This window comes from Lissotriton helveticus, chromosome 5_1 (genome assembly GCF_964261635.1).
Source record: "Lissotriton helveticus chromosome 5_1, aLisHel1.1, whole genome shotgun sequence".
NCBI lineage: Eukaryota > Metazoa > Chordata > Amphibia > Caudata > Salamandridae > Lissotriton > Lissotriton helveticus.
Window position 1 is genome coordinate 1,607,854,115 of NC_136065.1, and position 25,268 is coordinate 1,607,879,382.

Below are 25,268 nucleotides of genomic sequence, written 5' to 3' on the forward strand. Positions count from 1 at the left end.
TACTCAGCTTTTGATCTCTTTGTCTAACAATTTGGACCAACACATAGCCAAGTTCCAGAATGGTATGATGGCCATCGCAGATTGGATAGCAATTAACTGCCTGCAGTTGAATGCTAACAATTCAGAGAATCTTCTCCTGGGACGAGGCATGCATTCGCTGGTGGCCCTCTGTGCTAGGAGCCCCTCTGCCCTCTAAAGAAATTGTAAAATACCTGGGTCTTTGGGTTGACTGTGCTCTAACTTTTCAGGCACAGACAAAATCAGTTGCTGGCATTTGTTTCGGACTTCTACGTGGTCTTAAGCCACTAATTTGGTTCTTTGATGCTTCCATTTTAGCTAATCTCCTTATCCCTTATGTTCCAGAACATGTCCTGCACTCCTCAAACCAACATTGGCACGTGTTCCCCATGTTAGAAGAACATGGGCCTGTGGTTGTCTATTCCATGCCTTAGCTACCTCTCTCTGGAAAGCTCTTTCCTGTACTATCAGGAGAATGTAGAATCATGGGGCTTTCAGGAAGGCAGTTAAAACCTTGATTTCCCTGAATAATCCACCTGTCTCGCCTCTCCTCTTTTGTCTGGTTATTTGTGGAATCAGTGCTGGGACGCCCTGTTGCTGGGCAGCCATACGCTTCACAAATCCCATAACATAACGTATAAAACATGATGCAGCTATTCCTTTCAACTAAGCAATCACAGCAGTGAAAAACAAATGTAGCTGTTTGTCATTACCAGTACATTTAAAACATACAAGTACATGTCCCACATTTTGGTTACAAAGCACCCATCACTTAGGACTTTCTAGGACCTGCATGTAGGTGCATTAAAATGGGAGTTTAAGGCTGGGCAAGCAGCTTTAAGTGCCAAGTCAAAGTGGCAGTAAACTGCACACACAAGCCCTGCAGTAACAGGCCTGAGAAGTGGTTAGATGGCTTCTTAGGTGGGTGGCATAAGCAATGCTGCAGGTCCACTGGTAGCATTTGATTTACAGGCCCTGGGCACAATTATCATAAAGAAATGAAGAAATACTTTATTTAGACATTCAATTGAAAAATATCACAATGCAAATATTTTAGTGCATTCCCATTAGACCAGATATCAAAGACGCCTTTGTTCTAAATGAGGAATGTGTTGCATTTAGCAGGGAAAGCCTTCTTTTCATGATAGCCTACGCATTCACAGAAAAAGCCTCCACACTTAGGTGTCAGCGCGTGTTTTAAGAAGAGTATTTAATCAACGAATCAAGCATACCTTTTGGAAAACTACAGGCTGCAGACTACACGTTACAACCTAAATTACAGAGCTCAGAAACCTAGACCTGACTACAGAGGTCTCTGTATAATCAAATAGGTTGCCGGTCCCACTATGACTTATATTGCTTAGGGGGATAATACAACTACTGCTGATATAAGTAATATTAGATATAAGAGAAACTTGAATACTACATGGTCCCCTCTTGGTAAAATGGAAAAATTAGTTAATCTGTTTGATGCTGATACTTAGCTGTGTGTACATTTTGGTCTGCAAGTTTCCAGGGCAAGAAGGGTAAGATGATTTTTCTATTTGCTACAGAGACATTTTGCATAATTTAGCAATGGAAGGTTTCAATCCTAGTAGTGAGAAATAAGCACTAAAAGTCAATTCTGCTTGTTCTTCATACACTAACCCAATAGGAGGCCATATTAGAGAAAGGCTTGCACTCTAGTCATGACACAAACATAACAAAATGAAAGATATTTTATTTGAGCAATGGTTTTAAAGGAGTTAGTCCAAAGTAAACTTTTTTAGATATGTAATCTATAGGTTTCAACCACAGTAAGATACCACAAGTTATTAATGTGAATACTAAGTTTTAAGATCTAATTTGCCGTTCAAATTACAAGTCACGGATTCAAATCCCTCTTGGATATGTCATTGGTTATTATGTCTGCTTCACAGTCAATCCCAGTAAGCTGGCCCAAAAACCCAGTTGCTGCAGTGATCTGTGCCTAATGCAGAGGTCACACTCTGAACCCAGGTAAGACCAATCGACCTGTCCCTTCTTTTAGGTGTAACATTTAACAAGGGACACTAATCTGAGAGGTGAGACCCAATCTTGATAAATATAGCGTAACCATATGTGACCACTTTTTGCCTTTTTGCCAGGATAACATAGAATATCAAATGCAGTAATCAGTTATTTCTCAACTTGGATAGTCTTAAGTCGATAAAGTTGAATTTGAAGTACTATATATTTTGTAATATAACTTTATTAGTAGCATTTCCCTGATACATTTCTATATTGGAAGCCTTCTATTTATTAATATCTCTACCATACCTTGGCCCGCATGTTTTCTGTACTTCTGCCTTAACGACTTGATTTCAGTTTGTATTTTTGGATTTTTTCTTTCAGAGAATGCTTAAATAAGTAAACACTATTTTGAAAGTGAAACTTGACTTTTGGAATGAGGCAAGAAAAATCAAGACATGAAAATTTGGCAAATGAAACAACTGTTGAAAACTTCCTGCTCATGGGTCTTATTCAAAACCCCAGGCTGCAAACTGTTTTATTTTTCATATTTCTGCTTTTCTACATTGCTACCCTGTTTGGGAATCTACTCATCATGATGACGGTGAATGCTGACTCCTCCCTCCAGTCCCCCATGTACTTCCTTCTGAGTAACTTGTCCTTCATTGACCTGTGCTACCCCTCCATCACCACCCCTAAGATGCTTGTGGACCTGATCTCCAGGAATAAGTCCATCTCCTTCAGTGGTTGCATTTCCCAAATATTCTTCTTCCACCACTTTGCTTGTGCTGAAATCTTCCTGCTTACTGTCATGGCTTTTGACCGATACATCGCCATTTGTAACCCATTGCGTTACACTGTTATCATGAGCCGGTTTGTGTGTAACCTCCTGGTTTTGGCCTGCTGGGTAGGGGGAGCAGTGCATTCCTCAGTGCAGACCTATTTGGTAATGGCACTACCTTTTTGTGGCCCAAATGAGGTTGACCACTTCTTTTGTGATCTTCTACCTTTGTTGAGTCTGGCTTGCAGTGACTCATACATCACAGGACTCTTGATTGTGTCCAACAGTGGCCTGATAGCACTAGTGTGTTTTCTGCTCTTGCTTGTTTCCTACACTTCCATCCTACTAACCGTGAGGAAGTGCTCTGCTGAAGGGAAACAAAAAGCACTTTCTACCTGTGCCGCCCACTTCACAGTCGTGACTATCTTTTTTGGGCCATCCATATTTATTTACTCAAGACCCTCCACTACCTTGCCTATGGATAAAATAATCTCTGTGTTTTATGCAGTAATAGCTCCAATGTTGAATCCTCTCATTTACACTTTGAGAAATGCTGAAGTGAAAACAGCCATGAAAAAATTATTCACTAGGAAAAAAGCAATAGAGAAGATGTAATCTGATAAGGAATGATGTTGTATATGGAAATTAATATGAATCACTTCATTAAAGAGTGCTTTCTCACTACTGTGTCAAAATTATAAAACAAAAAACATGCTTTCTTATTGTCCAAGCATACCTACCGCATTTGCCTTACTTCAGGAACATTTGTGGTCTGGTCCTCAAGATTATGTTGCTGGTGAAATGTCACACATTCAGAACTCAATATCTGAGGACTGCCTTTTCATCAATGCAGCAAGATCAGAATCACATCTTAATTCTCAGTCCCATGCAGGTTACTTTTTAGATGGACCTCTTCCCTAGAATCATCCTCCTCATAATAAATCTATGCCACCTGAGATTTCTCTTTTATTTTAATCTGTACTTCATATCCCAACCAATTTTAATTGCCTTTCACCATTTAAGAGGCTACACTACACATTGGCCGCTTGTCACAACATTGAACTCAGTTAATAAGTTGCGAAGTCACTTGACACTTCACAATATTTTTGCAGAAAACCTCACAATTTTGTACAGAACGTACAAATCTTAAACACAAAAACTAGAGCATCTTCATTGGCATTTCACTGCGGTAGGACGGATTTCCCTTTATGCATTGACGCAGTGGGTGGACTGTCACCACTTGTTAGCTGCCCTTCTTTGAGTCCACACTCTGGCACATGTTGCACCTCCCCTTGTCCGTTTTCAACAAAGGTACCTGTGGAAGTACTCCACCACTGTCTGTGCACCATCAGTGGAGCTTCTGCCAAGCATCCAACTCCCAACCTAATCTACTGCACGTTATTGGCCTGTTACCTATTTTACCTTTGAAGAATAGCCTGCCATTCACTAGTGGAATATCCTTAGATCAGAAGGAAACAGTTCTGCAGGTCACTGGCAGTAAAAACACACCTCAAAAAAGTTTGGCAATATCAGAATACTTCACACAGCTTTATAGAGCCATATTCGCCCAACTTCATTTCACCAGAAAGGTCACCGGAATAAGATGTACAGGGCCCTTAATCTTCTGGCCTGCACAATTGGAAATCTTAAGTGACCTGGCATTATTACCACTGTCACATTGTTTTTGGGTGTGAAAAAGAAATCAGCAAAAATCGCTCTGCGTTATTCAGAAAAGTTTTCACCAAACAACTCCAGCTACCTAAGCACATTTGCTACCTTACCAGCTGTCAGAATATTAAATTATCTAAATTCAGCCTTTCATGGAATGCTGGCTGATCACAGGATGAAGTACAAAAGGCTGGGCAGGAGATAATTTCACCCCCAAACCTCACAATTCCAACCCTTCCATCTCAAACTTAAACATGCCTTTCAATCTTTATGTGGTTCAGACAAGGGCTAAAGCCCATCTCTTACAAAGGTCTTACTGACACACAATTACCTAAAAACAACAGCCCATGGCAGACTTCACTGGGTCTTAGAATTTATTTTTGCTACCTGCCTGTAAAAGATATGAGGACGAGGAGGCCTTGAAGTGGCCTACCATGATATAAACCTCAGAATTAAAAAAGAAAAGTCAATCTAAAGTCTTTCATACTTAACTGAATATTTCATAATGTATTTTTAAATAGTCAAATGGAAAAAAAACATTGTCTCAGGATTGATTCATCCTAAAGCCCCTCGTGAGCTTGAAAAATGTTCAGCTAGTTGGTGATTGTTTGCCATTCCCAGAGAGTTTTTGATTTATTTATTTAAAATATTTAGAAAGCGCACAGCTACTCAACAGAGTTTTCTGACGAAAAAAAATGTGACTAGCAAGGTTTGAGGAAGGTTGTAATTAGGCCTGACTAAAAAGAAAGTGCTTTAGTTTTTTTCCGAAGGCAAGTAGAGACTTACAGGTCCTGAGTTGCAATGGAAGGGAATTCCACAATTTAGGTCCCAGGAAGGAGAACGTGTGGCCACCCATACTGAGAAGAGAGAGAGGCTGGCCGATCTCAGTTTGCAAGAGGGTTGATACGTCTTGACAAGGTTTCTTAGGTACAAGGGGGCCAAGCCATGCTGCACGCGAAACTAGTAGCAAAGGGCCATGAACTCAATGCATTTGCTAACCTTGAGCCAGTGGAGTTGATGAAGCAGAGGGGAAACAGATGGGTGCTGAGGGAACTGAAAAAGCAAGTAGGCTGGCTGGAGATGTTAGACAGAGGCCTTGCTCGCACCCGAGAACAGTATATTACCAAAATCAAGTCTGGAGATCACCAAGGCCTGCAAGACAGCCAAAGGATTTTCTTTAGCCACTTGAGGACGACAAAGCAAGTAGAGGTGACTCCTGACACCTGGGCTACGAGAGAAAACTTACTGTCAAAGGTAAAACCCAAGTTCTTAACCTTAGGGACCGGAGCTGATAAAGGTCCTAAAGAGGCAGGCCAATGGCTGGCTCCCCAGAGCTCAGGATTGTTCCTCAGGATGAGGACCTTAAAGCATTTCTGGACATCCACAAGGAAATGTTCCGCAGACTAAGCTGAAGTAATGACGGGTCCCGATGTTCAACATATGACAGAGAAAAAATAATCTGCATATTGTCTGCGTACGAAAAGATGATCAACACAGATTTTTCTGCAATGTCTGCCAAGAGGCGAACAAAGATTAAAAAGCAGAGGACTCAGGATCGAGCCCTGTGGTACTCCAGATGTTAAGGCTACAGAGTTTGATTTAGAGGTGTGAGAAAAAACTTGAAAGGAGCGATCTTGTAGAAAAGAGATCAGCCACTGCAATGCCACACCTACAATTCCTGAGGTTTCAAGGCAATCTACCAGAATGGAATGAGAGACTGTGTCGAAGGCAGCACTCAATTCCAAGAAGATTAGCACTGCCTTACCACCACAGTCAAGCTGCTGCCTACGGTCCTCTGTGACTATGACCAGGACGAAAGCCCGACTGTGATGGATGAAATAGCTTTTGCCGGGTCACATGTGCAGAGAGTTGAGAATTAATATGTCTTTCCAATACTTTGGGAAAGGTGGAAAGAAATGTAAATGTAAATGTATTGCGACTTATATAGCGCACGTATCACCCGAAGGTATCAAGGCGCTTGCTTAGGGAACCCGTCCTGGTATTCCCCTGTGAGATATCCCGGCAGGGTATCCACAAGGTGAAAGCCAGGCATCCCGCCGCGAGGGGCCGTAGTGGAGATTAAGCAAGCTATTGCCCAGAGTCGCAGAGTGTGACCCCGTGAGTCGAGTAGGCACCGGAGCGAGAATTGTCGAGTCCGTGGAATTTTTTGAGCCCGAGACCCGCCGAGGCGGGGAATCGAACCCTGGTCCACGGCCGATCTCAGCTTCCGGGTCTGCCGCCTCTAACCACTGAGCCCGATATGGGCCTGTAATTGGACTAGCAGAGGTGATCCAAACCAGTCTTTTTCAGCAAAGGAAGCACAAGAGTGTGCTTCCAGTTACCGGGTAGCTGCCCAAGATTTAAAGAGGAGTTAAGGTTATTAAGAATCACTTCAAGGGCAGACTCATCCAAAGGTTTGCGCTGAGATGGAGGGAGAGGGTCAAGTGGAGAGCCAGACTTGATGTTTCCCAGAAGGTTTTTCAGAGTGATCAAATCAAGTGGTAGCCAGGCCTTAACTTGACAGGACTCAAAGATGAGAGGTCTGGGGGAGCAGTATTGACCTGGTCAGAGAGTTGGGTGTTTGGAAAGATGAAGATGTATTGAAAGGAGGAGTTTAAATCAAGCTCGCTGTGGATAGACACAACTTTATTGTGGAAAAACGGCACAAGTTTGTTGCAGTGATTAGATTAAGTGGCATATTTCCCAGGTTTTTCCATAAAAACTTCAATATTCTCAAACATAACTCTGATTTATTCAATATGCAAATATCATGAGGGGTCCAGTTCAGGACTCTATGCTATGGAAAAGCTACAATGGACTGAGGGGCTGGAGATTTGGATGGAGATTGGCTTGGTCCTTTCAGCAGGTTCTGGAGGTGTCTGTGATCAGCAGTTACAGAAGCTTTCAGCTGATGCTTCGCAATCTCAGAAGAAAATAGCTAGTCCAAGTATGTGGGGAAGTAGTACCTGAATGTGAAGGTGAATTTCCCTGAATTGGATAATACATGGCATCATACAGCGATACAGGTGAAACAACGAAGAGAGGGTAAATAGCAGCACACACCCTGCAGATAATTGAGGATATTTCCAAAATTAGATAGTATGCACAAACATGAGTATGACACATTTCTTGTGGGTGATCCAAGCAAGGTTTTGGTGCAAAGAACCAATGAACCTTGTTCTAGCAGCATTTTGATTTCAGAGAGAAATGTAGTTCCTACTAGTTGGTTTTATTATAGTAAATGTTTGTCATTTACCTGTATCAATTTAATAATTCCTTCTTGGTACTCCACAGAGCAACACATTCGACATTACCTATTAATTCCTCGTACTTACTACACAAATTTGTAGGTCTTAATGTGGCTTTGAGAGATGTGATCTATGTGGTCTAGGCATCTGAGTATATGGTTAAAGATTTTCAGAAGTTTCTTGTGACAATCTTAAGACTTCTACTTTGTCTATTGATTCTAATGTGGCTGCTAGATGTCAGATCTTCTTGAAAGATTGCAAGGCAGTTTGTGCCCAGAAGGTAGATGCCCAAAAGGGAGACGGTAGAAGGTGGCCCCAAAGGTACACATCAAAAAGGGTTTTGCTTTAATTTTCCTTCCAATACAAACAGGTCAAATCAGCCTTACTCTTGTAAGTCTCAAAGCCCCAGCTGCCTCTTCCACAGGCCAGGAAGCCTTCCTGACTATGCCGGCCTCCCATTCAGGGGCTTCCTGCCTTTTTCTCTTCAAAAATGCAAAAGCAAGGTTCCAAACAATTAGGTTTTGCAGATCAAAGAAAATGGTTACATGCCGGATTTCATACACCTTCCCATAAACACATGCTTGTTTTAGGTTTCAGAATGAAGGGATACATATAAGTCATTGACCTTGATTCAGGAAATATCAGACCTTGCTGTAAAAAATTGAATTTTTCCGGTCGTGGTAAATCAACAAGGAAAAGGCTTGTACTCTCCAGTCTTCTTGGTAAAAAATCCTTTAGGACAATACAGACTGATTATCACCTTAAGAAAATGTAACTCTTTTCTTAGCAAAACATGTTTCAAGACGGAAACTCTGCAGAGGATATTTTCTTTGGTGTCTCTAGGGGATTGATTGGCAGCCCCGGATGCTTATCTCTACATCCCTATTTTTCCTCTGCATTAGACATACCTTAGATTTTGTGCAGTAGGTCACCACTGGCATTTGAATATCCTCCCCTTTGGTATGACGTCAACCCTGCGTGTCTTCACAAAAGTTCTACCACTAATTTTTGCCAATCTTAACACCAAAGGAGTTCTGAATCACCCTTATAGCAACAATTAGCTGGTCCATTCTCCTTCAAAGACAGTTTTTCAAGATCTTATCATGTTGAATTGAGAAACTCTGAGCAACTTTGGTCTTCTGATGTATATGGAGAAGTCTGAGCTCTCTCTGACTTAGGATCTGGAGATCATTGGAGCACACTTTCAGACAATCTGGGAATTCCAGCTTGCCTCCAACAAGGGCCCTGATTATCCAGAGCCTTATCCGGTCCATGGAACAGTAGTCTAAGATGTCTACAAGAGAGTGGCTTTGTCTCCAGGATCACATGGTAAGATTTTGGCTATTAGAAATTCTTTTCAATCTAGGTTTCCATGTATTACAAGTTATTCATGTTGTCTTCATTTTTATTTTTTATTGTTAGCATGTGTCTTTGTTTCTCATCAAGAACTATTGGTGTGTCATTTCCTGGCTCACTGGATTCCTGCCTCATAAAGCCTCCACAAAATGCTGCCTGCTGTGTCAAACAACATTTGGGTGCAAATGCAGTGGTTTACCTTCTCAAGGTGATGTTCTTGTCGAGGCCACTTCCATGTAGATTAACAGATGGAAGTGAGTTAGGTTGGGGAGCTACACTGAGCAGTAAATTGGTTCAAGGGAAGTACTGCTTGGAGGAGAAGTGTTAATCTTCAGACTGGAAAGAAATTAGAGCTGTTTTCACTCTCTCTTTCATTTTTCCCTCCAGTTAAAAATCAAGTGGTTGTAGTCAGGACAGATAATACAGTCACAAAGTCTTATATAAATAAGCAGCCTGGCATGTCACAGATTTAGTGGTTCTGGTATTTCAGATGGGGTGCTGGACAGAGACCCATTAATTATATCTCACAGCAACATACATTTGATGTAAGGACAATGTTTTAGCAAACAGGCTCAGCAGAATATTCCCTTCGTCCCACGGCTTTTGTCATGCTCAGCATGTGTTTGAGCAATTGTACGGAAGGTTTAGTACTCCTGAGATGGACCTTTTTGACACACTGCCAATAATCTTCTTCCTTTCTTACCGTCCCGGTTCCAGAAACAAGGGGGTTGGGGGATAGATGCATTGATATGTCCTTGGCGTCAGCCCTGTTTTGGCCAAGATTGAAATGGTTCCCATTGTTACTGCTAATGGCCCTGGCTCCGAAAAGGACTATCCCAAAGGATGAGGGTCCTCTTCATTCTCCCCTCCTGTCATTGGAAGTATACAAGAGAATGCACCAGACAGTATGGCTGTGGAACGGTGGGGTTTGAGAAATATGCGTCCTGCTACTCCACTAATTCAGTCAGTTCAACAGACTAGAGAGATTTCCACTACAAAATCATATTCTCATCATTAGTCGCCATTCCCTAGGTGGTGTGATGAACGATCCTTCAATCCAACAGAATGCGAATCATGATGAATTTTTCAATTTGTGAATGACAGTTATCACAAGGGTTTGGCAGATGTCACTTTAAGGGTCCAATGGGCAGCTCTAAAGATGGTCAGAGCTCCTTGGAGTGTTCCTGAAATAGATTCTATTGGTGTAAGATTGTTGACGGGTTTTTCGTTTTTGAAACCAAATGTTAAAGTCTCTTCCCCTTCTTGGGATCTCCCTTTAGTTTGTAGAGAGCTCAACTTCCTCCTTTTGAACATTTGGTGAAGGTAAGTTTGAAACATTTGTCTTTCAAAGTATGTTTTTCCCCTAAAGATTTGAGTCTCCTGAGTTTGCATTAAAGGTTTTTCATGCATCAAACTGGGAGTATTTTTTGTTTATCAGGGAATCAGTCCGTGCTGATTGTTCTGTTTTATCCTCATTTATTAAGTAGTGGTACAAGAAGAGGGTCGAGGAGGAAATAATTAAATTTACTTACCAGCAGTCTTCATTACTCAAAGTACCCTTCTTCTCGTACCAATACTTGTGACCCTCCCTCCAGTTAACTTTCACAATGTGTTTCCCTTAATTTAGCTTGGGAACTTACAGGAAGTGTTGTGGACTCCATCCCCTTTTATTTACACAAGGGTAGGAGGAGTGTGAAGGGAGGGTGGGGTTTTTTTTCTGGATATTTTTCTGATTGGTTTTAGTTAAATCCATTGATGCCTGAAGTAGGCTAAATTAGCATAGATCACAGCTCAAAAATGCCAAAATAATACCAGTAAACACATATAGTAACAATTTTTTTTGTCCTCATCTCACCATAGACTTTCACAGATTTAACAAGCCATTTTTTCCTTTCGCATCTGGGGGCCCCCTTTGGCTCACTGTTTCCGTCTAGGCCCCATGGCCTTCCTCACGTGATTGAGGACTGGTGTAATCAAAGGACTTTGGTGACAGGAGTCTTTTAGTTCTTAAATCATTCATTGATCAGGGGCCTTTGTCGTGCCCATCTTGTCAGGGGCCACCCGGTGTTAGGTGGACCAGCTGTCTTCTATGATACAAAAATTAATACAGCTGCAAACTCACCAAAGGAAATCTTTCAGATACCAAATCATTGATCACTTCTCCTCAAGAATCAGTACCTTTAGAAGGAGCACTCGCACGTTGTAACAACTTAGCAACTTTCTTTTACCAGAAGATTCAAACCATTTATGCCTCTTTTGCCCCCAATAATTATGAGCTGGATGCAGCTGCAATAGTTAGCCCTAGCTCCCCGTCTACCCGCATGCTGAAATAATTCACTCTCTTAGATACTGCTTCTCTGGATAAAATAGTCTCCAAAGTCACCTCAGGTTCCCCCAGGGATCCAGCACCTCCACAATATCTTACCTCGGTTATTGACGTGATCCGTCCAGCTATCCTCGAGGTCCTTAACACCTCAATTACATCGGGTGTAGTTCCCACATCATGGAAATGTGCAATGCTCAGGGCTCTTTTAAAGAAACCCAATCTGGACCAATGCAATCTATCCAACCATCACGCTATCTCCCTCCTGCCCTGGATGAGCAAATTGGTTGAGAAGTGAAGAACCAGGTTATTTAAGACCCAGCGGCGTCAGGGGACACGCCCAAAGTCTTCGGGTATCACCTGTCTTCAATACACAGAGACAAGGAATCTTCTCGGTGACGTCAAAGATCGAATTTATTGGCTGCAGCCAGTAACAGAAGTCCTAGAAGTCAACACGGTATGAGTTTTCAGCAGACTGCTCAATCTTACAAAGCAAGCCATCATTTTTATGCCAAAAATCACATTCCAGACAAACATCTTACATTTACAAACTGTCCAATCACATGCCTCCAGATCAGAGGTATCGCATGACGGTAAAACCCACTTTTCAGTTGCCCAGCCCATGATCGATCATTGGTCAAACCCAGCATTCTTCATTAGACAGGTCGATCGAACCCATAATAAAACCGGGCACATCCCCATCGTAAACAGGCCATAAAGAAAGGAGCAGAGACAGGTGTGAGTAAGATAAGACATAGTTGTGTGCGATAAAGGGTTTATGATGTCTTGTGCCTTGATCCTCAATCTTGATCAGCTACTGGGAAAGGAACTGGCCTAACAAGTTTGGCTTCGGGCAAGAGGGTCGTTCGCTCGGGTCATTCTGGAGTCAGCTAAAGTGTACCTGTGCTAAAGACTCGTTCGACCATAGTCACCGGCCTATGTGAGGGCAACCACAAAATGGCTGCCATCCACAAAATGGACCCCAAGGGTTCAGAATGGATCCCTAAATACGTAGTGAATCCATCGGTGTAACGTGACGAAAACACTCATGCTTATCGTACTAACTGATTACGGTCCGTTAATACCAAATTCGTAACAATACCATGACCTTTATGAAACGGGTTCAGGATTCACGGAACCTCAGACCCTCCTTTTGCCCTTACATAGGCAATTAACCTACACTCATGTCAATCTGAATCCAGGTCTATATTCATCAGATCATCAAGATGTTGCTGAAGCATAATCCTATTACTTAGTACCTCCCTTGGGACAGGGCTCCTTGCACACGTAGTAGCACAAAGGCCACATACAGCAGGAGCGCACTGCACACAAAGACAGAACAGGAAAAGAATCGCTAAAGCCATCCCAGTGACCATCAGAATCTTCCATCCCCAGGTGGATAACAGTTCCCAGAACCATCCCATCAACGACCAATCTCCTTTATCCACGTGTATAGAGTCGGAGATCTTATGTAACTTGGTAATGGCCTGGTATACTGTCGGAGTATTGTCTGGAATGAAAACGCAGCAGCTCGATTGGATCACTTTACATACCCCACCTTGATCTGCAAGTATGACATCTAACGCAACTCTGTTCTGGAGAGTCATAAGGCGATCCGACTGGAGCTCAGCAGTCAAGTTACTAAGGGCACCGGCAGTTTCAACTACGGTGGACTCAACCACTCTCGTCAATTGCCGTATGTTCCTGCTGTTAACCATCGGTCCCCAAAACGGCAGAAAACCCTTCAAGAAATCTCCTAATTCTTGTCCTGCAGTATCTTCCTTACTGAAGACACCTCTAACAATTCTCGTCTTGTGGTAATCTGCCGCAGCTGTATAGGTAGGAGGCAACAGGAACGAGACAAAACATGTGTCCGAGAAATCAGGGGGCAACCATGTGTACGCCCTATCGTGACAGACAAAATAGGTACCCTTAGCTTCTAGAAACGGTGGGGTAGTCTGGGACGCAAAAACATACGTCTCAGTGCAGATACTCTTCCCTAACTGAGCTCTCGGATTCTTGCTATTACCTTGCAGACAAAGATGACCCTGATTGGGTACGATCCAAATCGGGGAGGATCTTTTCGCTCGCTGGTTCTCACTTAGACTAACTCCATATCCAGTCACGTTCCATCCAATATATGCTAGTGTCTCATCTCTCGGGATTGTCTCATAGGAGCTAACTCCTCTAATCATATCGACTATTCCCTTAACTAAAGCACTATTCTTTGGAATATCCTTCACAGAACGTAAGGGGTAAACTTCACGAGCATAGATGAACATCGTTCTGTAGGCCCACACAGAACCATTGTAGCTGAATGGCAGGACCAGGTAAGGAATACCTTTATCAGTAGTATGAGGCACAAGACCACACACCCAACAGTTAGTCGTGTTCACTACTAATTGGTGTTGGTGCAGAAGCTGAACAAAGGAGTTATTAACGAATTCCAATCTTCTAATGGATTCATGTTCAGGCAGAGGATGAAAAGAATGCGAAAAAACAGTAGAAGAAGGTATGGGTTGTGTAGTGGGTGCAAACGTCACTTGAAAAGAGAATATAATATATCCCATTAAAAACATCATCAAGCTAAGCAACATTAAAAGACACAATATTAAAAAGCATTTCCTACTCATAATTCGACACATTTTGTTTTTAAAACTCGTTTCCTTAACAGGTCTCTCCATCTTGAAAAACTCCATCCTCTAACCGTGCCGTTCGCGGCGGTTGGGTGTTCCGTGCTAAGGAATGCGCCTGTCAGTCCAGGGAACGCCCTAGGACCAACCAGAACCGTCAACCTTGTGTCTTCAGCTTGTACTCCCAGGTCTTTACACCGCGACTCAACAGCCGAACCCGGATGGCGGTTCGAAAAAAAAAATTGGTCAAAACAGTTTCTCAGATGGGAGAGCTGAATTTCAAAAATAGCAAAAAGAAAATCTTTTTAGTTTATTTTTCCCATGACTCTTGGTCGCAAATTATAACGGCCTTTATCAGGCAATGTCTGGTCGCAGAATAAAAGTTCAGGCTCAGTAGTGTCTAATCGAACTGACGGTGGCACAGCTTCTTGCAGAAGATCGTCGCTTTCTCGCTCAGAACTTGTCCCAATTAAACGTGCATCGCTAAAAGGCAGAAAACGAGGCACAGTGTCAGTTTCCGTATCAGGAATTCCCTCCTGGACCCACCGGTCGTACGGCAGAGGCAAAGGGACCCTCTTATAATGTACGCCGTGGATCCAGTTCTTCTTTCCTTGCACTCGCACTGCAGATCGCGTAGATAAGAGTACCAAGTAGGGGCCAGTCCAGCGAGGCTGATCATCTTTGTCCGCTGAAAATTCTTGATCAGCACCCAGGAGCCAGGATCGATGGCATGCCCTGGATCGTCAGAAGCCTGAGGCAATGTATCATGAACCTGTTGGTGTAAAACACGCAATTTAGCCGTCAAATCATACAGATAGTCAAGCAATACAGGGTGTTCAATCTCGCTGAATTTCGTCGGCCTCGGCACTCCCCATATGTTTGCCGGGCGACCAAAAATTATTTCATAGGGACTAAGTCCCACTCGAGAATGTACAGTCAGCCTAGTTGATAAAAGTGCTAATGGCAACGCGTCAGGCCATTTAAGACCAGAGCTCGCCTGTATCTTGGCAAGTTTTAACTTAAGAGTGCCATTATAGCACTCTACTAGTCCAGCCGATTGTGGGTGATTTGCAGCGTGGAACTTCTGTCGGATTCCTAAGCCCTCACACACTCTCTTCATCACTTGACCCACAAATTCACTCCCATTGTCACTCCAGACCATTCTTGGCAAAACATACCTAGGGAAAAACTCCTTAACATGGGCTTTAGCTGTGGACAAGGCAGTATTATCTTTTAGCAGATATGCTTCTACCCATCTCAAAAAGGCACAAACAACCACGAGTACGTATTTCAGGTTGTTGCATCTCTCCATGTGAATAAAATCTAATTGCAAAACCTCAAACGGATACGTCGGAGGCGCAAAATGACCAGCTGGAGTTGGAGTTCCTTTACCAGGATTGTACTTCAGACAAACCATAATTCTTGACCACATTCTCTGCACACTTAGGAATTCCTGCATTTTGCCATAATGGGGCCAACAACTTACAAATCCCTTTCGCACTGATATGAGCCATTCCATGCGCCATCGTAACCACTGCAAGCACATACGCATCGGGTAACAACCATCGCTGATGCTCTGACAATTCAACCCAACAACCCCTCGCATCCAATTTACCTGTACTCTCTCTCCATACGCTCAATTCTCTCTCTGTAGCTTCAGCTTGGATAGACTTCACACTTTCTATCGTATCCTCACACATTCCAACATCACCAATCCATCTTGCAGGGCCTGAAACATACATTCGACTCATCACATCCCTCGCCACATCTTTCGCAACTTCATCTGCAAACGCATTACCGCGACCAACGTCATCAGTAACCTTCTTGTGTGCACTGCATTTCACAATCGCAACTTGCATCGGCAAGGTAAGCGACTCAAGAAGCTCGTTCACCAACTGACAATTCTGAATCTTCGTTCCATGAGACGTAAGGAACCCACGTTCCTTCCACAAAGGTCCAAAACTATGAGCCACACCAAACGCATACTGGCTGTCGGTGTATATGGTCACCCTCTTTCCTTTCGATAACACACACGCTCTCTTAAGTGCAATCAATTCTGCTGCATGAGCTGAATTATGTGGGATACGTGCAGCTTCAACAATCGTATGCAAAGTCGTAACAGCATATGCAGCAGTCGTGTCACCATTTGGAAGCTTGAAGCATGAACCATCCACCCATAAGGTACCATCACACTTCACAAGAGGAGTGTCCCTAAGATCTATTCTCCCTTTCGTTTCCTCTTCCATCCTGAGAAAACAATCATGCTGTTCAGAAACATCCGCCTCTACTGAAATCGGCAACAACGTAGCTGGATTCAACGTATTGCATCTTTTTATGTGCACATGACTTGCTAAAAGTGTGAACTCATAACCTGACAATCGAGCACTAGTTAAGTGCTGTGTCTTAGTCCTGTTTAACAAAGTGTCCACTGCATGTGGAACCATCACAATCAGCGTATTATTCATCACCAAACCAGCAGACTGTCGAATAGAAACAGCTGCTTCCGCTGTGGCTCTCAAACAACTCGGCAACGCTCTAGCTACCGGATCCAAGGTCGACGAGAAATACGCGCATGGACGTTGCTTGTCCCCAAAAGATTGCGTCAATAGTGACAACGCACATCCCTCTCTCTCGTGGACATAAAGTGTAAAGGGCTTACTGTAGTCGGGGGTACCCAACACAGGAGCCGAACAAAATGCATTGCGCAATTCAGAAAAACTTTTCTGACAATTGTCAGACCACGGGAGGGGATTCGGTGTATCTTTACAAGTCAATGCCACCAGAGGTTTGGCAAGCAAAGAAAAATTCGGTATCCATTGTCTGCAATAGGACGTGATACCCAAGAAACCACGCACTTCTCTCTGTGTGATTGGCACATTCATTTTCGTAATCGCTTGAATTCGTTCTGGGGTCAGTCTTCTTCCCTCCTTCGATAAGAGATGACCTAAGTAGGTCACTTCTTGTCGACAATACTGTAACTTCGAAAGAGACACCTTATGATGGAAGTCAGACAAATGACGCAACAACGACAAAGTAGCTTCTTTACAAATCTCCTCAGTATCGGCAGCAACTAACAAGTCGTCGACGTACTGAAGAAGAGCAACACCATCAGGTAAGGCAATCGTATCAAGCTGTGTCTTCAAAGCCTGACCATAGATAGAAGGACTTTCGCAATAGCCTTGAGGAGCTCTCTTAAACCGGAAACTTCGGCCTCCTAAAGAGAAGCCAAAGATATCCCTGCTCTCCTCGGCAATCGGGATGCTGAAGAAAGCATTCTTCAAATCAATCACCGAAAACCACGTGGCCGAAGCTGGAATCATGGTCAATAAGGCAGAGATATCTGGAACAACAGGAAATTGTGGCACTACTATCTTATTCACCTCGCGGAGATCGATCACAAACCTATAAACGGGTGGCTGAGAAGAGTCAGTGCGTTTCAAGACGGGCAAAACAGGACTATTGCAAACATTACCTCTTGTTTCCTCAATCACATCTTTCTCGATTAGATCATGGATAATCGCCAGCAATGCCCTTTCACCATCACTAGAAATCCTATATTGGGGAATACGTGGCATTTTAACGTTCGCTTTCAGCGTCACAACATATGGCGGTATCTCCAAAAGGCCCACATCATTAGGACCAGTAGCCCAAATAGTATCAGGAAGAGAAGACAATTCTGTCGGAATTTGATTTTTGGACAAATACATCGGAGAGACCACTTTCTTACCCAGTGTAAGTTGTACTCCCAAAAGAGAACAATACAAAGTCGCATACAATCTTTTCAACAGATCCAATCCCAACAAGTTCTCACCGCAACCTGTCGTCAGAATAAGGGGTGCTTCGAATTCACGAGGTCCAACAGAAAGAGACAAAGGATTAGAAATCGGGTTTCTAACTGGGGCGCCAGAAAAACCTACTGAAACGTTCGTTAAGCCAGACAAAGGTGCGCCAGGGAGTCTAGAGTGCATAATAGAACTCTTCGCAGCACCAGTATCCAACAGAAAAGGCTCTGACACACCTGATGTAATCACTTCAACATAAGGTCCACTCTGATCTACTGGAACTGAAACAACTCCCTCTCTTTGTCCGTGGCTGTCCTAGCAATCATTACCATCCACATTCTCACCATCGACATAGTAGTCATCAGCATAGTACTGAGTCGTCCTACCAGACGCATTATTCTGCTGATCAAAACAATTCATTGAATTTTGTGGAGGAAAGGAACGCGCGTTCTGGGGGAAACCTCCACGTCCCCTACCTCTAGAAGCTTGTGGAACACCCCGACCTCTTGTGCCAGAAACACCATTCATACGTTGTAACAAAACAGGGCAACTGTGTTTAAAATAACCCTCTTCTTTGCAATATGCACATTGATTAGGGCCTACAGGAAAAAGCGGTTGAGAAGGCTCGAACCTTTGCGAGTTTCGCTGAAACTGCTGAGGTTGCTTATAATCACGTTGGTTATTACAATGCGGGTACACTTGCTGTAAAAGAACCTTCGTCTTCAAATCTTTAGTCTTTTTGTCTGCTCTATCCTTCTCATCCTTATCCCTATTTTCGTAGTACTGTGCAGTAGCCAATATCTGCGCTGACGAGGAAACAGCCCAAGAACTCTCTGAATCCTTCAACTTAGTACATAACTCGGGAAGTAAATTATGCACAAACTTATCGACAAACAACCGTTGACCACCCTCGGTACTCATGTCTTGACCACTATGGTCAATGAACGTCTCTTCAAACCTAGTGAAGTAGTCAGATACATTTTCATCCTTCTTCTGTTTACACGCAGATAATTTGTCCCAATTAACTCGCATAGCAGGCATTAAAGTTTTCATGTAAGTAATGATCCTACCAGGAAGGTCAGCAACTAAAGGCTCAGGTTTAGCACCACCAACTTGTCGGCCATCTGCAGCACCAATATTAACCCAAGTATCACCTAACTCCGGCGCATGATCAGTATGACGAATCAATCCCCATAAAGGTTGCGGGACCACATTTCCAAACAACATTTCTATATCAGCTAGATTCATAACACATGTGTCTGCGGTCTGTGATAATTCCTTATAATACCCTGCAGGATTTTTACGGGGGTCAGGCAAAGTCTGCTTAAGAGCCAAGACTTCAGCTCGTTTCCACGGAACATGCACCCAAACACGTTGAAAATGAGCCGGTGCGGCTACAATACCAGCATTAAGATCGGCCTGAACGGCCTCTTTCCACACCGGAGGAACCTCTCTCATCGGATATTGTCGCACTTTCCTCCTAAAAGAAGGGTCAGGCTCAAACAACGACCGAGAAGGAGACTCGCTCCTGAACGAAACTAGTGTCGCTACCGCCCTTTCAATGTTGAGACCCACAATCGTGCCTTTCGCAAACTCGGATTGTACATTGGATAACTCAGGCGTAGTTAGTTCCAGATCACCATCTTCCCATTCCTCACGAAGGAGAGTGCACATCTTATCGAAGATATATCTCAGCTTCGGCGCTTCCCATTGACGAAAGACATCCATAACAGACTCTACATCATATCTCAAAGGACGAGTGACCCATTTACGCGCTAAATGATCCAATACTTCCCTCTCTCGGGAGTCAGGCAGTTGGCTACGCAACTGTGTACGCTCTGAAATGGGGGTCGTACTAAATGACCCAAAGAAAGGAGACAAAAGACTAGTAACAGGATCAGTCATCCTCTGTCGAACAGAAGGAGAAGTTGACAGGACAGGAGATAAAGCGGACTGAGAGGAAGTTAATGTAGGACAGTAGAAGAAGAGGCAGCGAGAACAGGCGGAAAAACCGTAGGAATTAAAGGCGGAGCAGGTAGCAAAGTCGGCAGTCCTTGAGAGGGCTGCACCAGAGGAGTAGGAGCCAACTGAAGAGGATCTGGCGGCTGTGCAATAGCAAGAGGCAAAGCAACCGGAGGTTGCGCAACTAAAGGTGGCGGAGGTGCTGTAGCATTCTGCGCATAAGGGGGTGGCGAATTTAACAAATGTGACATCAAAGGATCTTTCACAAGGTCCTTCATCGCATCTTGCTGAAGAGGCGGCAAAACTGGATAGCATTTATCAATCGCCATTTTACGTTGCCTGTGCAACTGCTCACTCGCTTGTTCTTCTTCATTATCTTTAAACTGTATAGCAGCTTGCATTATCGATATACCCTTTTCTCTTTTATTCCTCTTCGCTAATTTAATTTCTTTCTGTTTGGCTTCCTTTCGCCATAGGAGGAAAGAGTCAAACATCGCCGGCCGGGCTTTCTTCTTAAACAGTCTAACCTCTAGATTATCTAAAACCTCCGTGTCAAAACTACCATATTGGGGCCATTTGAGGACACCGTCCTTCCTGGTGTAATGAATCCACACTTCATTTTACGTGATGGGGTCCACACCATGTTTCACATAGAGCTCATAGGTTGGAGTTCCAATCGGAGGAACCGGACACGAGTCCTCCAATCGGGAATCCCTATTACGACCACAACAAAATATTCTTCCAAGTCTGCTAAGACCAGGCATCTTCGCTCTCTAGTCTAGCTTCAAACTTCAAGGGAGTATCGAATACGATAGTCTCGTGAATACACAAGTCCCTCGGCTTTGGAGCTTGCAAGTTCCAAATCAAAGATCCCAAGGGATACCCAAAAACTAAGGACTGGGAGACGCTCCACTCATACTTAACTGAAGTATCGATGACTTTGCCAGAAGATCCGTCTATCGTCTTGCTCTACAAATCATCAAAGGCTCCAAGACAGGGCGACAGTCAGGGCAGCAGTCTTTTGTAGCCGTCGGAAAGCGGGTTACCTCGCAGCAAAGACTTTCAGACCACGACGACATACAGGGGTCGATGAAGTTGCAGGCCTTTCTCCAGAATTTCCACACGAAGCTCCTCACGATCTTCAGGCTTGGACCGGTACCGCTGAAGTCGCCCCATGTTGGGCGCCAAATAATGAACCGGGTTATTTAAGACCCAGCGGCGTCAGGGGACACGCCCAAAGTCTTCGGATATCACCTGTCTTCAATACACAGAGACACAGAATCTTCTCGGTGACGTCAAAGATCGAATTTATTCGCTGCAGCCTGTAACAGAAGTCCTAGAAGTCAACACGGTATGAGTTCTCAGGAGACTGCTAAATCTTCCAAAGCAAGCCATCCTTTTTATGCCAAAAATTACATTCCAGACAAATATCTTACATTTACAAACTGTCCAATCACATGCCTCCAGATCAGAGGTATCGCATGACGGTAAAACCCACTTTTCAGTTGCCCAGCCCATGATCGATCATTGGTCAAACCCAGCATTCTTCATCAGACAAGTCGATCGAACCCATAATAAAACCGGGCACATCCCCATCGTAAACAGGCCATAAAGAAAGGAGCAGAGACAGGTGTGAGTAAGATAAGACATAGTTTTTTTTTTTTTTTGCAAGACGTTTATTAAGTACTATCAGGTGTACACTGCGTCACGCCAACAACCCGGAGGCAGGCCGCTATTCGAGTATTTCATCAGGCAATTACATGACATCAAATACAGTTACAAACATGCAAAGGTCACAGCTACGAAGGATAAGTTCATGACAGTACGCTTAACCAATTATCAAATCCATGCGTCTTACTTTTTTTAAAATTTTAGTTTTTCCCTGTAGTAACTTCAACTCGTGCGGTATCTGAACTATAAATGGGGTGTTCGCCCACCAGTCAGCGCTGAGTCTATATCAAACCTGGTGCGCTATATAGAAAAACTCTGCCGTATTGTCCAGGTGATCCAGAACAAGCCCCAGTATCTGGAAATGAGAACAATCCACTACAGCATATGCTCAGTCCTCAATAAACGGCCACCTAGCGCCCCTGCAAAACCACAGAGCCACACGTTGATGGCCATGTTGGCCTGCACAAGGACAAGAGGTGGACATCAATACCAACAATCAAGGTGACAGCCTGCGGGCCAATAACCTGCAGTAGCACCACAGCAATAACAATGTCAGGACCCCTCTGCGGACACTTCTAACAGATAACATTGCAATGGAGCCCATATATCAGTGGGTCTGGAGGTGACAGGCAACAGCTCCGAGTAGGTATGCAATTGTTCCTGACAATAAACCAAATCATTCACCCAATCCTTGAACTTGGGGGCTCTCCCTCTCCCCCATCTGCATGCCACTCTTCTCTTGGCCAACAACATAGCTAGCGCTACATATTTGCGATGGGCTGCCTGAAGTGGTTCCACATAACCCAGCAGTGCCATCACCGGAGACGGCTCCACCAGTGTGTGTATCATTTTGGAAATGGCTGTGAAGACCTGCACCCAATAGCGGTGAACCTGGTCACACCCCCATGCAAGGTGTAAGAAATCTGCATCCGGAGCCCCACACCTGTCACAGTTAGCAGTAGCTCGCAATTGAAATCTGTGTAGTCGTGCTGGTATAAATTTGTAGTGAATAATCCTGTATCGACTACTAGACGATATGCGCTCCGTCTGCCGCAAACAGAAAGTCCATTGTCTGTCTGTGAGGGTCGTGCCTAACTCCTGGTCCCACCTCTCCCTGGCTGGTAAGTCTGCATATTCTACATTAGCACGGACCGATCCATAGAGTGCGGATACCAATTTGCTGGGATTGTCAGTTAGGAGAATGTGTTGTAGTGGGGCAAGGACAGGTGGTTTGTGTGGAAAGTCAGGTGTTATCGCCTGCAAGCCACGCCGGAGTCTGAGATAATAAAAGACATCTAACGGTGTGGGATCGTGACCATCATAGAGCTGGTCCTTTGAGCGAAATTCGCCCTCATGGTACAGATCCCCCCATGTACTAATATGTATTTTCTTCAATAGTTTCTGAAAGCCTGGCTCTTGTAAAAGCGGCATTTGTGGGTGATAGACCAGCGGCAACAGGGGGGCGTACAGCAGCTGCAGGTCTAGCTTCGAGCCTATATACTGCCACGCAGTAACAGTGCTCAGCACAGTGTTAGGAGTTTTATCTCTGCCCTCCACAGCGGAGTAAAGCGCACCCTCGATGGGAATGGGATGCGCCAGCCAGTGCTCAGCCGCCAATTGGGGCATATACCTAGGCTGCCTTATCCAGAAATAGGCAAAATGGGCCTGGGCCGCGCGGTAATACAGCTCAAAATCCGGGATCCCAAAGCCCCCCTGCGAGTAAGGTCGAATGAGGACTTCCCATTTAAGTCTCGGCGATTTCCCGCCCCACACTAGTCGCAGTAATTCTGTGCGTAACAATCTAAAAAAATAACTCCCCGGGTGGAATGGTATGTTCAAAAAGAGATAAAGTAACTGAGGGAGTATAACCATCTTAATAAGCGATGCCCTGCCAGCCATGGATAATGGAAGGGTAATCCATCTGGAGATGTTATCACTGATCTTGTCCATGACAGTGCCATAATTGGCCCGCATCAGCGCCTCCCTGTCTTTCTCTATTCGTATCCCCAAATATTTGAAATCACCCTCACACCAGGCAAGCGGATAGTCCAAGGCAAACTTTTGCGTCGAGGCTGTAAGCGGGAATATACATGATTTGCTCCAGTTAATCTGGACACCAGAGAGGACTCCAAAGCGCACAAATTCCCTAAGGATAGGATTCAGGTTCACATCAGGGTGGCGAACATAAAGCGTGATGTCGTCGGCGTACATTGAAACTAGTATTTGCCGCTGAAAGCACCGCAATGCACTTTCACGGTGATGTTGACGCAACCTGGCTGCTAGGGGCTCGGTGGCTATGGCAAATAGTAGCGGGGAAAGATAAGACATAGTTGTGTGCAATAAAGGGTTTATGATGTCTTGTGCCTTGATCCTCAATCTTGATCAGCTACTGGGAAAGGAACTGGCCTAACAAGTTTGGCTTCGGGCAAGAGGGTCGTTCGCTTGGGTCATTCTGGAGTCAGCTAAAGTGTACCTGTGCTAAAGACTCGTTCATCCGTAGTCACCGGCCTATGTGAGGGCAACCACAAAATGGCTGCCATCCACAAAATGGACCCCAAGGGTTCAGAACGAATCCCTAAATACGTAGTGAATCCATCAGTGTAACGTGACGAAAACACTCATGCTTGTCGTACTAACTGATTACGGTCCGTTAATACCAAATTCGTAACAATACCATGACCTTTATAAAACGGGTTCAGGATTCACGGAACCTCAGAAGCATATCAATAACATCTTAGTTGAGTACCTAGAGTCCAACAATCTGTTGTGTACTTCTCAGACGGGCTTCCTATCCCAACATGGGTCCATGACAGCCCTGCTGGCAGTGACAGAGGAAACAAGGAGTTTGTTGGACCAGGGAGGGAAGGCAGCTATTATTTTGTTAGATTTCAGTGCTGCGTTCGATACGGTCAACCATGCCATTTTAGCCCATCGACTTAGTGGCATGGGAGTGTCGGGCGCAGCGCTGACATGTCTTGTCTCCTTTCTTGATGAGCGTTTCTTTCAGGTCTTTGAGGGAGAGGTTGTTTCTACCAAGCTGCCACTCAGCTGTGGGGTTCCTCAGGGCTCTGCCCTGAGCCCTACACTTTTTAATGTCTACATGAGACCTCTGGGGGGACTAGTCCATCCATTTTGCATTAAAATTATCACCTATGCAGACGACACTCAGCTTGTGGTCTCACTAAACCAAGCTGAGGGGTCCTCTAGCACTCTGGGTCCCTGCCTAGAGGCAGTAGCCAGGTGGATGGAACTTTCTTGCCTCAGACTAAATGGGGAAAAAACAGAGATCATGTTGCTAGGCAATTCATCGCCCAACATTCTTGCCCCCCTGTGGCCAATCTGTCTGGGACCTCTCCCTCCCCCTAAGACACAGAAAAAGAACTTGGGAATTTGGCTGGACAGTTCCCTTGATTTCACTTTTCAGGCCACCGAATCCTCATCTACCTGTTATGGTTTGATGAGAATGCTCCGGAAGATTCTTCCCTTACTACCGTTCCAGGCGAGGAGAATCATGGTCCAGGACTTGATACTTTCTCGCCTGGACTATGGTAACGCTCTCTATCTGGGAGCCCACCTGGCTGCAATTAACAAGCTTCAGGTAACCCAGAACTGTGCAGCTCGACTGCTTTACCAAATTCCACGCTGGCAGTCTGCCAAACCTGCCCTGAGGAAATTGCATTGGCTTCCTATTGTAGCCAGGATATAGTTCAAGGCCATGTGTCTGACCCAGAAATCTATACGGAGGACCGGTCCAGCCATAATGTATCTTCTAGTCACCCCCTATCTCCCCACAGAACTTTGCGCTCCAGCTCATTACACCTGGCCACCTCCAATAAG

The 25,268-nt window shown here is 44.3% G+C and overlaps 1 protein-coding gene across 1 annotated transcript; it reads left to right on the forward strand.

The window, feature by feature from the left end:
- Positions 1–2,443: 2,443 nt before the first annotated feature.
- Positions 2,444–6,067, forward strand: LOC144752716 (olfactory receptor 4E2-like). Its single transcript, XM_078640576.1, has 2 exons — positions 2,444–3,366; positions 6,004–6,067. The coding sequence occupies exons 1-2, from the start codon at positions 2,444–2,446 to the stop codon at positions 6,065–6,067; spliced, it is 987 nt and encodes a 328-aa protein (XP_078496702.1).
- Positions 6,068–25,268: the final 19,201 nt, after the last annotated feature.

Bases quoted from the DNA above. Each gene is read 5' to 3' on its own strand.
- LOC144752716 (XM_078640576.1), top strand. From the start codon at position 2,444: ATGAGGCAAGAAAAATCAAGACATGAAAATTTGGCAAATGAAACAACT. The intron at 3,367-6,003 runs ATTATTCACTAG...AAAAAGCAGAGG, and splicing joins GTGAAAACAGCCATGAAAAA to ACTCAGGATCGAGCCCTGTG.